General features: G+C 36.4%; 1 protein-coding gene across 5 annotated transcripts in view; it reads left to right on the top strand.

Annotated features, from left to right (window-relative positions):
• LOC120337160 (uncharacterized) overlaps positions 1 to 12,296 on the top strand; it is a 51,144-nt gene that overhangs the window by 25,279 nt on the left and 13,569 nt on the right. For 2 of the 5 annotated variants that reach the window (XM_078116796.1, XM_078116795.1), the window contains 3 exons: positions 4,656 to 4,779; positions 5,092 to 5,192; positions 7,305 to 7,539. In XM_078116796.1, the coding sequence (XP_077972922.1) occupies positions 4,656 to 4,779; positions 5,092 to 5,192; positions 7,305 to 7,539 (460 nt within the window). Of the gene's footprint in view, positions 1 to 1,129; positions 4,241 to 4,655; positions 4,780 to 5,091; positions 5,193 to 7,304; positions 7,540 to 12,296 lie in introns of all 5 variants that reach the window. The other 3 variants (XM_078116793.1, XM_078116794.1, XM_078116792.1) reach the window with 3 other exon arrangements.

Raw genomic sequence — 12,296 nt, forward strand, 5'->3', positions numbered from 1 at the left:
TTGTTCATAAATTTATATATATATTCTATTATTGTTTTCTTATTTATTTATTTAGAGCTTCCGAAGTATGTGCACCAAGATGGTGCACAACCTGAACATGGTATGTGTGTCAGTTTGTTCAGGTTGTGCGCCATCTTGGGCACATAATTTGGGAGCACGATTTATTTGTCAACTTGTCTTCCAAATCTATAGAGTAAACAGTCTATGAAATATTACTTTTTCATGTTTATTGCTTGTTTGCATGTGTATCATGGTCTGGACATCCAAAGTTTCATAAATAACTTGGAGAATACTTGACTTATGGACTAGTGACTGAGACGGATGTCTTTTAACTTTGCTTGTATAAATGAACTTGCATGAAACTTACTGACTTATATTGCATCCGTCTTCCTTTCGCAGAGAATCCCTGCAAATTTTCTTTTCTACTGGATGCATCGACGTCTGCTTTCAAGATTCCATTGTTCTATGAATGGCACAAATGAAATGTTCCAAAGGTTAAAGATTAGAGGTCAAAGTTGAGACTGTAAATAGTAGAAAATCAGATTAAGAGCTAGCAATTGTTGAGGTTTAGTTAGTTTAGTAGATATTAAAAGGTAAGTATCCCAGTCCAGTCAAACATACTACCCGATTATCTATTTTTTATTTTCTTGTTACGTAGCATGGTAGAGTCATATAAATAATTCAGTTGTTTATCTATGTACATGCTTATTGATATAGTGAACACTATCTAACAAAACGTTAGTTCAATAAGATACATATAAAAATAATGATCGAGTGTAAATTATTCTAAATAAAGCAAAATTATATTGACCATAATTACTTTGTATAGTTTTGCGAAGTAATGTTGTCACATTTTAGTTGAATAAGGTCCGTGAAGATCACTGCCTGTTATGTCCCATGTTTGTATCTTGCAGAGCATGATCATAGGAACCCATGAATATGCTCTGAAATTATTTTAGTATGTTTAGATCGTTTGCTTTGATGACCCATAATAAGATTCTTTTGGGTTATTCCTATATACTTGAACTTGAATTATTTTTTAAACTTGGCACAGTGTCCAAATATTCACCATAAATATGATGGTTAAAATACAGGCAAACAATCACAGCAAGCACTTTATTGTTTCTAGAAGACGTTACACCAAGACAAAACACTGTCAAATATCAACAAACAAATGGCGGACAAAAAGACACACAAACACATCATACTTCATTTCATAGTTTAAATGTAAACACCACAACATATGTCAAATCATTATTAGCATCAACATTATATCACTTCATAGAGTACACATCACTCGTACCATTAGCTACCACTTATCATCCAATATCAGTAGAAAGTCAAACGACATCCAACGTCTTCGAAACATCTGCTGACAGTCAAGATGGAGAATTTTCCACAATAATTGCCAAAGTATCTGAAAACACTACCGTTCCTATGAGTATGTTAACGGAGGGATTGAAAATGTCCCAGGTCCACGAAGATACTTCTCCAACAGATGCCAATGAAGCATCATCCAACACAGAGGCCGTCCGACGGCTGGATGCAAATTTGACATCTACATTTAGTTTACCACTCGATGATACAACAAGAGTTTCCGATTTGGCTTCAAGCGACACAAGTTTACCAAAGACTGGAGGCTCCTTCGTTGCCACTTCAAAAAGCAAAGAAATTAATTCAACTCGAACTGTTACAGTAAGCCCAACATTTCAGTTTAGTAGTTACGACGCTCCCACTCAACAGAATAATACTGGAGTAACGTATTCATCAAAAGATTCAAGCATAGACTGGCAAAGTAGGAAGTATTTTAGTAAAAATTCACTACAAAAATCACTTTCAATATTAAAATCTGAACCTGTCACGACAAAGACACTGATAAACAAAACACATAGTAATCACAGTACAATTTCATCTGACGCAAATGTCGCTCTTTCTTCAACTCATTCATTTATTGCATTTTCATCCATCATTCTTTCTCGAATTTCATCAGTTTCTCCTTTCCGTAGTTCTAAATCTCCAGCTTTGAAGTTCACGTCTAAATCACCCCCTTCAAGTCATTCTCCTATTAAATCATCTACATCTGAGTCTTTTCATTCATTGTCATCTTCTACCTCAAATCACAACTTAGTTACCTCATCTACGACTCGGTCTTTGTCACCATCTTCACCGAGTCGTGTCTATGCTAGTTCACTTCCTGGCTCGATTTCCGTGTCGTCATCTTTTACTTCTCCGAGCCAGGGCATTGTAAGATTAGTTTCAGACTCGAACTACACGAGTAATGACTTTGTGAGCACGACATCTCCTTTTATCACTTCAATCATTGTCAATAATTGCAGTTCCATTTCACCTAATTCAGCACCGATCACGGAATCTACGATTGTTAACTTCGAAGAAACATCTTCAACGCAAAGTACAATTCCGTCAGCGTCATCAATCGAAGATTCGACAAGTCAAGCAACTGCCTTTGAGACTGCAACTAGACTGAGTTTGCGAACCAGTGAAACGAGCACAAGAAACGATACGGATGCTACTAATATTAATGTTGAACAAACCTCGAGTAGAAACGAATCCCCAACTATGGAGTCAGCGAATTTATCTACCCAAACCATATCTCCCAACGATGCGCCGGAATCCCCAACCATGGAGTCAGTGAATCTATCTACCCAATCCTACTTCCCCACTGATGCGCCAAACACTGACACCGTACGAGTCTTGCCCACAAACGAAGCAACAACAACTTTGGTATCCACGAATGCTATCTCTACTAGAAGGGAAACAACCGTAACCCGTTCAACTAGTTACAAAACTACTGGAACAACAGAAATGAACTCTTTTATTACTTCGACCGTCATTGCAAGTTCAAACCCAAGTGTCATTGTGGAGAAGGTGTCTGGAGTACCTACAACAGTTAGAATTGAAGGCCTGGAAGGCGCAACATCTATAAGCACCACAACAGCATCGACGGATTTCGACGATATTTCATCATTTCCGAATTCAAACAAAACTGATAATATAACCGAAACCACTTCTTCTTATGACTCTACTCCTGATGCTTCCACATATTTTGAAAACGAACAGTACACATCCGAAGAGCCGCCTGTAACAACTATCAACGGACTGTTTACAACACTACCCGTTTCAACCGCAGCACAAACCTCGCCTGGCAAAAGTTCAGGTACAAGCATGCAGACTAAAATGGCTAGCCCTGTGGAATCAACCACACCAGCGACAGTACTGACGAGCCAGAAAACAATATTTCTAAGCACTGACTCAATGGATAAATGGATGTTATCGACGACAAATTCAGTCACTCAGCCAATAACGACTTCCGTCGCTTCAACGGATGCAACCTCAGCTACAATCACTTCTGTTGGATCAACCACTTCTGTGGGATTAACCACTCCACTGACAGTAATGACGAGCCAGGACACGATGTTGTTCAATACTGGCCCAGGCGATGAATCTATATTATCGACTACAAATTCAATCACTGAACCAATAACGACATCCAGCACTCTATCGTCTGCAACCTCAACTTCAGCCACCGCATTTACTAACATTGTTTCACAATCTACTACAACACAGAGTGACAGCAATACAAGAAATGAATCTAATTTGGCAGAAACTACCGTGAGTTCCACTGCGCTTCTTACGGACGAAATCACGCAGGAAGTCACTGTGACGCAACAAGTACCTACGTCAACTACCAGTGACGTCACAAGCATCGATGAAACCCAAACAGCAAATTTGGAATATCCTTCAACAACCATATCTTTCAATGAAATACCATCGAGCTCAGTAATAAATGGAATTCGAACACCCACTGCAACTTCTTCTATTACTGAACAAACATCTCAATCTACAAGAGAAACTACAATGCCGACCGAAACAACTATAATTTCTACAACACAGACGTCTTCGAAAGCAGTTACACAAAGCCAACAGCAAACAACTGGTTACACTCAGTCCATCGCTAGCTCGACAGTTTCAGAGATTTTATTGAACGAGACTAGCACTTCACAGAACAGTTTCGTTACATCTGCAACCACAAGTACAGATGGTATAGAAACTTTGACCCCTTCAGGAAGTAGCGCTGGATCAAATTTTGAGAATAGCATAAGCACAGATTCTACCGCAACAGTCTTCGAAATTGAAACAACAAGCACAAATACATTTCAAACAACTGAAACATTACTTGCCACAACAAACGTCCTGACAGAAACAACCCCAAATGCTTCTGGTACAGTATAATCACGATATATTCATAGCCATTACGATTAATACATAAAAATGTGCACGGAAACTCATATTTTGAAATTACAAAATATGGTCTAATATAGCGGCTTTGACGCCTGAAATAAGTAAACAATAGGATGTGCTAGTACTACTTACATAAACACTAAAATATTGATAACTCAGTGCAAAGCAGTAGCGTTGTAAATTAAAATTGCGCTTACTAGCTTTGAGAAAAATAATTGGAATCGCATATTGTTATAGAAATATTTGCTTTGGTGGTTTACCTGCTTTATTAGGCTTATTCCAAATATATTTTTGATAAATGTTCATTTTTATATCCCAAATGAATTAAAAATGTATTATATATATATTTATGATTGCGTTCATACTTTATTAAACGAATATTTTATTGATGGCAGCTTGTTCCAGCGAAAAAACAGGTACGGACCCAAGCGGGTATATTCTATGGCCGACTACTAATAGCGGATCAGTGGCCGTTTCGTCCTGTCCCACGCCAACTTCAAAGACAGCTACAAGAGTATGGTGAGATTCATTTTCTTTAAATCGGGCGGATTTTTGCAACTTTAGGCCATTGAATGGACGGACCTCCTGAAGTATGCGCACCAAGATAGCGCACAACCTGAACTACTTCAGGAGTACCGAATGGACAATATAAATCAAAAATCTTTTTTGTTTTTTTATTGGTCATGTTTTCAATTTGCGTTCTGATTAAAAATGGCGAAGTTACTGCAAAGGAAGATGATCTTTTTTAACACAGTTTTCATATTAGCAGATTCCAAAATCAGCAAGAAAATTGGATTTGTATTTACGGTATTATACATTTTTTTTCAACAGCAATTCTAGCAATTGGGGAGCGCCTGATACCTCGGCATGCACACAACTTAGTCCACGAAGTCGAGAATTGCAGGATATTGACAGAACAACTATAGTAGCAGGTAATTGATATTTTATAAAACTAATATTTAAGCCATCGTACCGCGCAGAGGCTCTATACAAGCCTACTTTGTGTCTACCCATACTCGGTATGTAAAATTGCCTATGCATTTCCGAGAAGGAGCAATTTCATTTGACATGACTCAAGTTTGGAATAACCAATAATAATATTTGATACCTAGGCATCAAATATTTCTTTAACACCAGTTAGTACTCTCTCGAATGGCCGAGTGTATTTTTCGCGTCAGTCCAGGCGTTCAAAAAACGGTGCCCACGATGTATTCGTAACAAGATGGCGCACAACCTGAATATAGTATATGTACTAGAGATGTACCGATACCACTTTTGTCGCCGATACCGATACCGATCCGATACCAGCTAAAAACGCCGATACCAATACGCCAATACTACAAAAAGGCCGATATTCCGATACCGATACTATGTAATTATTACTTAATTAGGTGCGCTGTGTAGGGCAGACGGGTTAAAACACTGGTCTTTGAGCGTTGTTCATAGTACACATTATTTCAGATCGATCGAAAAAAAAAAGATATATCACATTATATGAAATTAATGTTTGGTGTTTCCTTAACTGCTTAAGGTACATTGTACAGTAACGCTAGTAATATCGGTGTTCAATTAGAAAACTCATAAGCCGGGATGTCCAATTAAAATTTAATGTTAATAACGCGACCTTCGAATATCGTTATTCGTGTTTAAAAGAATATCGAATATTACCCACACATTCTAGCACCGCCGTCTTACGTTCAAATTAAAAGCATTTTACAAATATTTTATTTCGTGGCTAATCGTAATCGTCGACGCAATAAGTCAAAGCCAACATGAAAGAATATCAATCAACACCTACAAAAAGAAGGCCTACCTATAACCGTCGACGATGTTTTTTTACTTTACTATTTCATAATATTTTACAATTGCTATCATATATTTTGAGACAGTCAATATATCTATAAAGAAATTGTGTAGTTGAACGAAATTCAAATTAATACTTGCGTAGAGGGATAACTGTGTCGGAATTTAGTTTATCGATGTCGACGGACTAAATGACTCTCGTACTTGACGACAAACAGTCAGAATTTATACCCGTGCCAAAAGTCCATGTGCCGTTAATAAGGACCCCAATTCCACTGTATGATTTGAAACTGGGCGACTAGTTGCTTTTTGTTATGTGCTGTGTTGATATATTTCTTCATAATTACTATGTAATATTAAAAATGTCGATATAAAAATTTGACAGCGAAAATAACCAAATTAGTTGAGCTAGTTTGGCTGATAAATAGCTAAAAACACGCGAATCCTATTCTCTCGCGGGGGTGGGGACATGTATGGCTCATAGCTCACGATCTCTCCAGACAAAAAATGAATTAAAAAGTAGTATTCCAACTTAAATTTTAAAACATTCTGAAACATATCAAAAAGGTAAATATATCGGAAATATCGGCCTTAATCTAACCGATACCGATACATGGCCGATACCGAAAAAATGGCCGATTACGCCGATACCGATATATCGGTACATCTCTAATGTGTACCAGGTTAGGGTTGTACAGGTTGTGCGTCATCTCGGTACGAAAACTTCCGGAACGCCCAAAAAACGGCATGTGTACAAAGGCCTGGGGAAGCCGGAGTTTGGCATATTTTCACTGGAATCGAAGTCGTATTTTTAAACTACCCGATGTCAAAATTTCATATTTTCAACGGTGATAATAAAAGACTCGATTACCAACAGGAACTCAAAGTTTACCAAGCGTTCTCAACAGTCAATTACTGGAGGCTTGTCGAGGCTTTTGTTAATTGAAATAGGATTTTATTTTAATAACAAACTGTAGTCGGAGTCAAAATTTCTTACGGCGCTCGGGAAGTATGTGCACCAAGATGGCGCACAACCTGAACCTTAACCTGGCACACATACTATGTTCAGGTTGTGCGCCATCTTGGTGCACATACTTCGGGAGCCCCTTTTTTTACAACCCAGAGTCGAAATCAAATTTTTTTTTTTTTTTTTTTTCTAAAAACGAATGTAAATTACCCTCAACTCTACAGCCCTGTTTACAGCAAGAGGTCTTTACGTTAAAGCTCTTGGTTTATTTCAGGAAACGCAGCGACGCTCGCAAATCAAATTCTTAATGTCACCAGCAACGAGAAAGATTCTCTCGTTGCATATGACTTGCAACTGGTATCAAATATTCTGTTGAAAGTTGTAAACGTTATCGGAGAAGAAAACAATTATGACATCACCAGTGACGTCATAAACTCAGTGAGTAACGTCATAGAGGCACCGAGTGAAGAATTGAGAGTGGCATCACAAGAATTTTCATCAAACTCAAGGTAATTGAGATTTGGGCAGCGTTGATTTCGATCGATTTGTGTCACATTTTTTTCGCTTATTTTAAAATTTATAAATTATTAAATTAAAATTTTGCAAACAAAAGGGGAGTAATGCTCAAATATATCGACACGAAAGGGCTGAGGGGCCGTGCCCCACCCCCTATTTTAGCGATTGTGTACTTTAGATCAGGGGTTCTCAAACTTTTGGTGTTACGGATCCCGTGAAGAAGTTGACTATTATTCACGGAGCCCACAATAATTTTTTGAAATAGAACAAACAAAAACACATTGATGCTCACCGATTAATGTTTCTGAGTAAATTAAAATTACTTTCCTTAATTTAAATTCTAAACCTTTTTTAATTGGGTTAATACAAGCCATGAATAAATCTGAATTTCACAGATAAATTATATATACTGAGGCTGTAGATTTGGCACTTGACAAGCATGTTAATAAATTCGGGGTCGGATTCGGTTTTGGATATTTTTGAAAGACTCAGAAAGTCGCTAAATAACGTGCGCGATTGCATTTTGTTAAAATCGCTTAAAATTGTTTTCGTAAGCGTGACGCTTTTTTTTGAGACTGTAAACTTCTTTATGTCGGTGTTTATTCTCCCTAAATCACAATTTTTTTTTGGCTTATGCATGTTATGTTCCACAATGACAACGATAATTGCTTTTTTGTTCTCGTACAGAATTGTGAGTCCATTGTGAAAAACAATTTAGTATATTATATTCATCGACAACGAGATACCAATAATAATTAATAAAGAGGTGAATCCGCAACCCTAATTTCGGCTTTATAAAATATTGAAACTAAAACCTAAAACGGAAGTAACACCATAAGTTTTGTTTTAGCAGACTCGAGATAGATTAAAAACGCTTTTTACACATTATAAATCACAAAATTTGGTGTTATGTTAAGTTTTCTTTAGAAATCATACCATATACACTGAAATCGAAACATAGTCAACTGTGCGCGTGATGTACCTTTTTATCCATTCTGAAACTACCGGCGGAGCCGCATGCGCTTTTTGCAGTATGTGACGTCTTTTCAGATACTAAATATAAAGTGTATCAATCAATTTTCATTTTGATAAAATGACATTCAACAAAATTGAGCCAATAAACAAGCCATTTTAAATATGCCCGCATCCGTCATGGATTGCTCAGTTGTAAATTGTACTCATTGAGATTTCAACGCCGACCTTGGGATTTTTGTAAAGACGATATCTTGCTTAAATATTCTTGAGTGCTGAAAGCAGGAAACTCTGTATACGGCGAATCCCAAGATTGCAAAATGTGATTCCAATCCATTTATAGTTGGCAATTTAGCACTTATTTTATGTTATTTTAGAATAGTAATCTTTCATTTTATTAACCGTAATACTAATTTCGATTCAAAGGCGAGTAACGATGAACACAATTAACACAAATATTATGACAAAACATTTTAAATGTTCGCGCCGGCCATGGATTGAATATTTTACGCAACCGAAATCTCGTTATTCACTGAAAAAGTCCTTTTGTTAACGAGTGGGCTAATCGCGGAGAATGTTGCGCGGAAATTTCAATTTGAACCCTCTCCTGCTTTTTAAGAATCCTGGCTGCGCTCCTGCTTACAGATAATGTCATATTTAAATTACCGCCTTATTGCCATGTTTCGACGCAACTGTTGTCAAAATTTATGACGATATTCCTCAATGATGATATTACTTAATGGTGTTATTGCTTCTTTGGAAAGTTAAAAAATTAGCCAAGTTAGTATTTTAATAAGTTATCGAATAGATCGCGGAGCCCCTAGGTTTATCTCACGGAGCCCTGGGGCTCCAAAAGGAGCACTTCGAGATAACCTCAAGAGATTCTCTAAGATATTGTTAGATATTAGTCGCTGTTTTACTTTAGCCTTGTTCGGAGTAGGCGTCGTATTACGTCATTATACAAAAAAAATATTTGGGGCTTACTACGCTCACGTAACTGCAGATTTGCAATAACTATTCCGAGTATAATTGTTGTAATGATGACATACAATAGCCAAGATTAAAAATAAATTAACATTTTGTATTGCGAATATACAATACTTATTCCAAGTATAATCGTGGTAATGATGACATACAGTATCACGTAAATAACGCCATTGTTTACAATACAAATTGAAACAGTATTTAGTTCATGGTATATGCTCATCGGTGGCTACGCGGCATTAACATTTTGACATGAGTTATGGCATTGTTTCCAAGGCGTTGTGTATATATATTAAGTTTATGAAAACAAAACATTTAAAAATACACACAATATCCGGAATCCGTATGATTGTTCATTCTAAAAGTATTTCAATAAATATTGTAAGTCTAATTTTAGAATTCTATTTCCCAAATATTCCGGAATGAATATTGCCAACAAACACTATAAAGCTAAAAATATTCACACCTCCTCAAATTATGGATTTGTTTCAAATGAAGCTATTTTTGGTGCTCTTTAACGGTCCATTGCGCCCCCGAATCGGGCGCCAATAGTCTGCATTGTTTGTTCATAAATCCTCTTAATGACCACAATCCAAGCAATTTCGTATCAAAACAAAGCCTATGACGTCATAATTTGCTGTGCGTAAATAAAGCATTAATCTTAAACTATTGAGGACAAGAAAAGCTCGACATTCGCCAAAGTGAATGAAATTTTGTTATGTCAAACGTGAATTTTAGGTTTATCAATAAATAATTTTGTCTAAATATAGTCATAATCGCCACAAGCAAACTTGTCGAATCTTGTCAAACTTCGGCCCGTCCAAAATTAGATTTCCTTGGTTAAGGTTTCAACAAAATCTCTTTTGATAATATAACAAGCCCATCATTAGGAGTAATCGTTTAAAATTCGTTGTTTGCGCTTAAAACTATAGGCTAAATATAGACTATTCTGAAATGTCAATAATTTCCTATTAATTGTTGAATATACTTGTTCAGATTACAATAATAAGAAAGCCCAGGCAATAGCATTGCGTGAAGTTTGAAAAATGGAGTTAAACGTCTTGAAAATCTTGCCAATTAAACTCGTAGGGTCCTGTCGCTATTTCGCGTTTTAAAATTAGATTTTCTGGGTTATGGTCTCGATTAAATCCTCTTTGTTATTTTATCAAGCCCCTAAGAATAAGTATCTGGAATTAGGTATTTGCGCCTAAAACTGTGGGCTAAAGATAGACTATCCTGCAAATATTATTAGATAAGCTTGTTCAGCTGTATTACACAGATATAAGAATAAAGTGGGAATGTTCATGCAGTTTGTATGTAAACAAATACCTGCTGGTTCAGCAATTAGATGATTATCAATTAAGCTGAATTATATTTATCTGGTTAAGGTTTCAATCAAATCATCTTTGTTAATTTATCAAGCTCCTAAGAATAAGTATTTGAAATTGGGGATTTGCGCTGAAAACTATAGGCTAAATATAGACTATTCTGGAAGGACGGTAATTTTATACGAAATTATCAAATATACTTGTTCAGCTGTGTATAAAATAGGATTACAGTCCTGTCGATATCACGCGTTTCAAAATTAGATTTTCTGAGTTATGGTCTCAACTAAATAATCTTTGTTAATTTATTCAGCCCCTAAGGATAAGTATTTGAATTTATGTATTTGCGCTTAAAACTATGGGCTAAATATAGACTATCCTGAAAAGATTATTGGATATGCTTGTTTAACTGTATATTAAATAAGATTACATGAATAACTAAATAAAGGAGGGGTGTTTTCGTAGTCTATATGTAAACAAATTATAGCTGGTTAAGCAAATAGATAATTGGCAATTAACCAAATTATGTTCGTACAAAATGAATTTAGAATTTTATTTATTATTCATAATTCATGCGAAGAGTTTGTATAGTAAGACTGGTTTTGTCACTGCTTTTCCTGTTTTCTTCCCCATTTTACATTAAATTGTTGCTTAGAAGTTCACATATACATAGGCGTGAAGTTTACATATACAGGGCCTGTAGTGTACTTCTTTGAGAAATCGTTAGACATGAGTGACTACGTGTACCTGGCCTATGTTCAGAGCCAAAGACGCGAAAAAGTCGTATTAGAGTAGAACCCCTCGTTTTTGAGATGGCTACTCGCTTTGCGCATATAGGGTAACTTATCGCCCAGAGCAGGCGCGGATGAATGTCTATAAACCCCCTATTAAACTTCTCCCCATGTACTTCCTTCATTTCTTCATCTGCCTTGGTTTACCATTTACTTCAACATTCCCAATGCATGAATGCCGGTAGGACTCGGCCATGCTATTGCGATTGCATTACGAGCGTGCTATTGCGAGTAGGGCTGGGCATTTCGAATCGAATATTCGAATCGAATCGAATAGTAAATTATTCGAATCGGTTCAGAGCTAAATTTCGAATCGCCGCCATCTTGTTTTTATCTTTCCGCTAATGGCCGAGGTGAATTCCCCAATTTTATTTCATTGGAGTCATATATTTTCAACGAAATTCTAACATATGACTATTTTCTGTAGTGAGTTATTGATAAAACGTGTTTGTTATTCTGTGTGAGCGCTCAGTAATCTATCTGGGTGATTTATTCTATGTCTTCGGTAATTCATGTGTTGAGAGGACCAATTACTATAATAAAATCGCTTACAATTATATATTTTCAAGTATTCGAGATTCGATTCGATTCGAAAAATATTATTCGATTCGATTCTGAAATCACAAGGTATTCGAAAATGCCCAGCCCTAATTGCGAGTGGGGCATAACGAGCGTGGA

This window comes from Styela clava, chromosome 10, assembly GCF_964204865.1.
Source record: "Styela clava chromosome 10, kaStyClav1.hap1.2, whole genome shotgun sequence".
Classification (NCBI taxonomy): Eukaryota; Metazoa; Chordata; class Ascidiacea; order Stolidobranchia; family Styelidae; genus Styela; species Styela clava.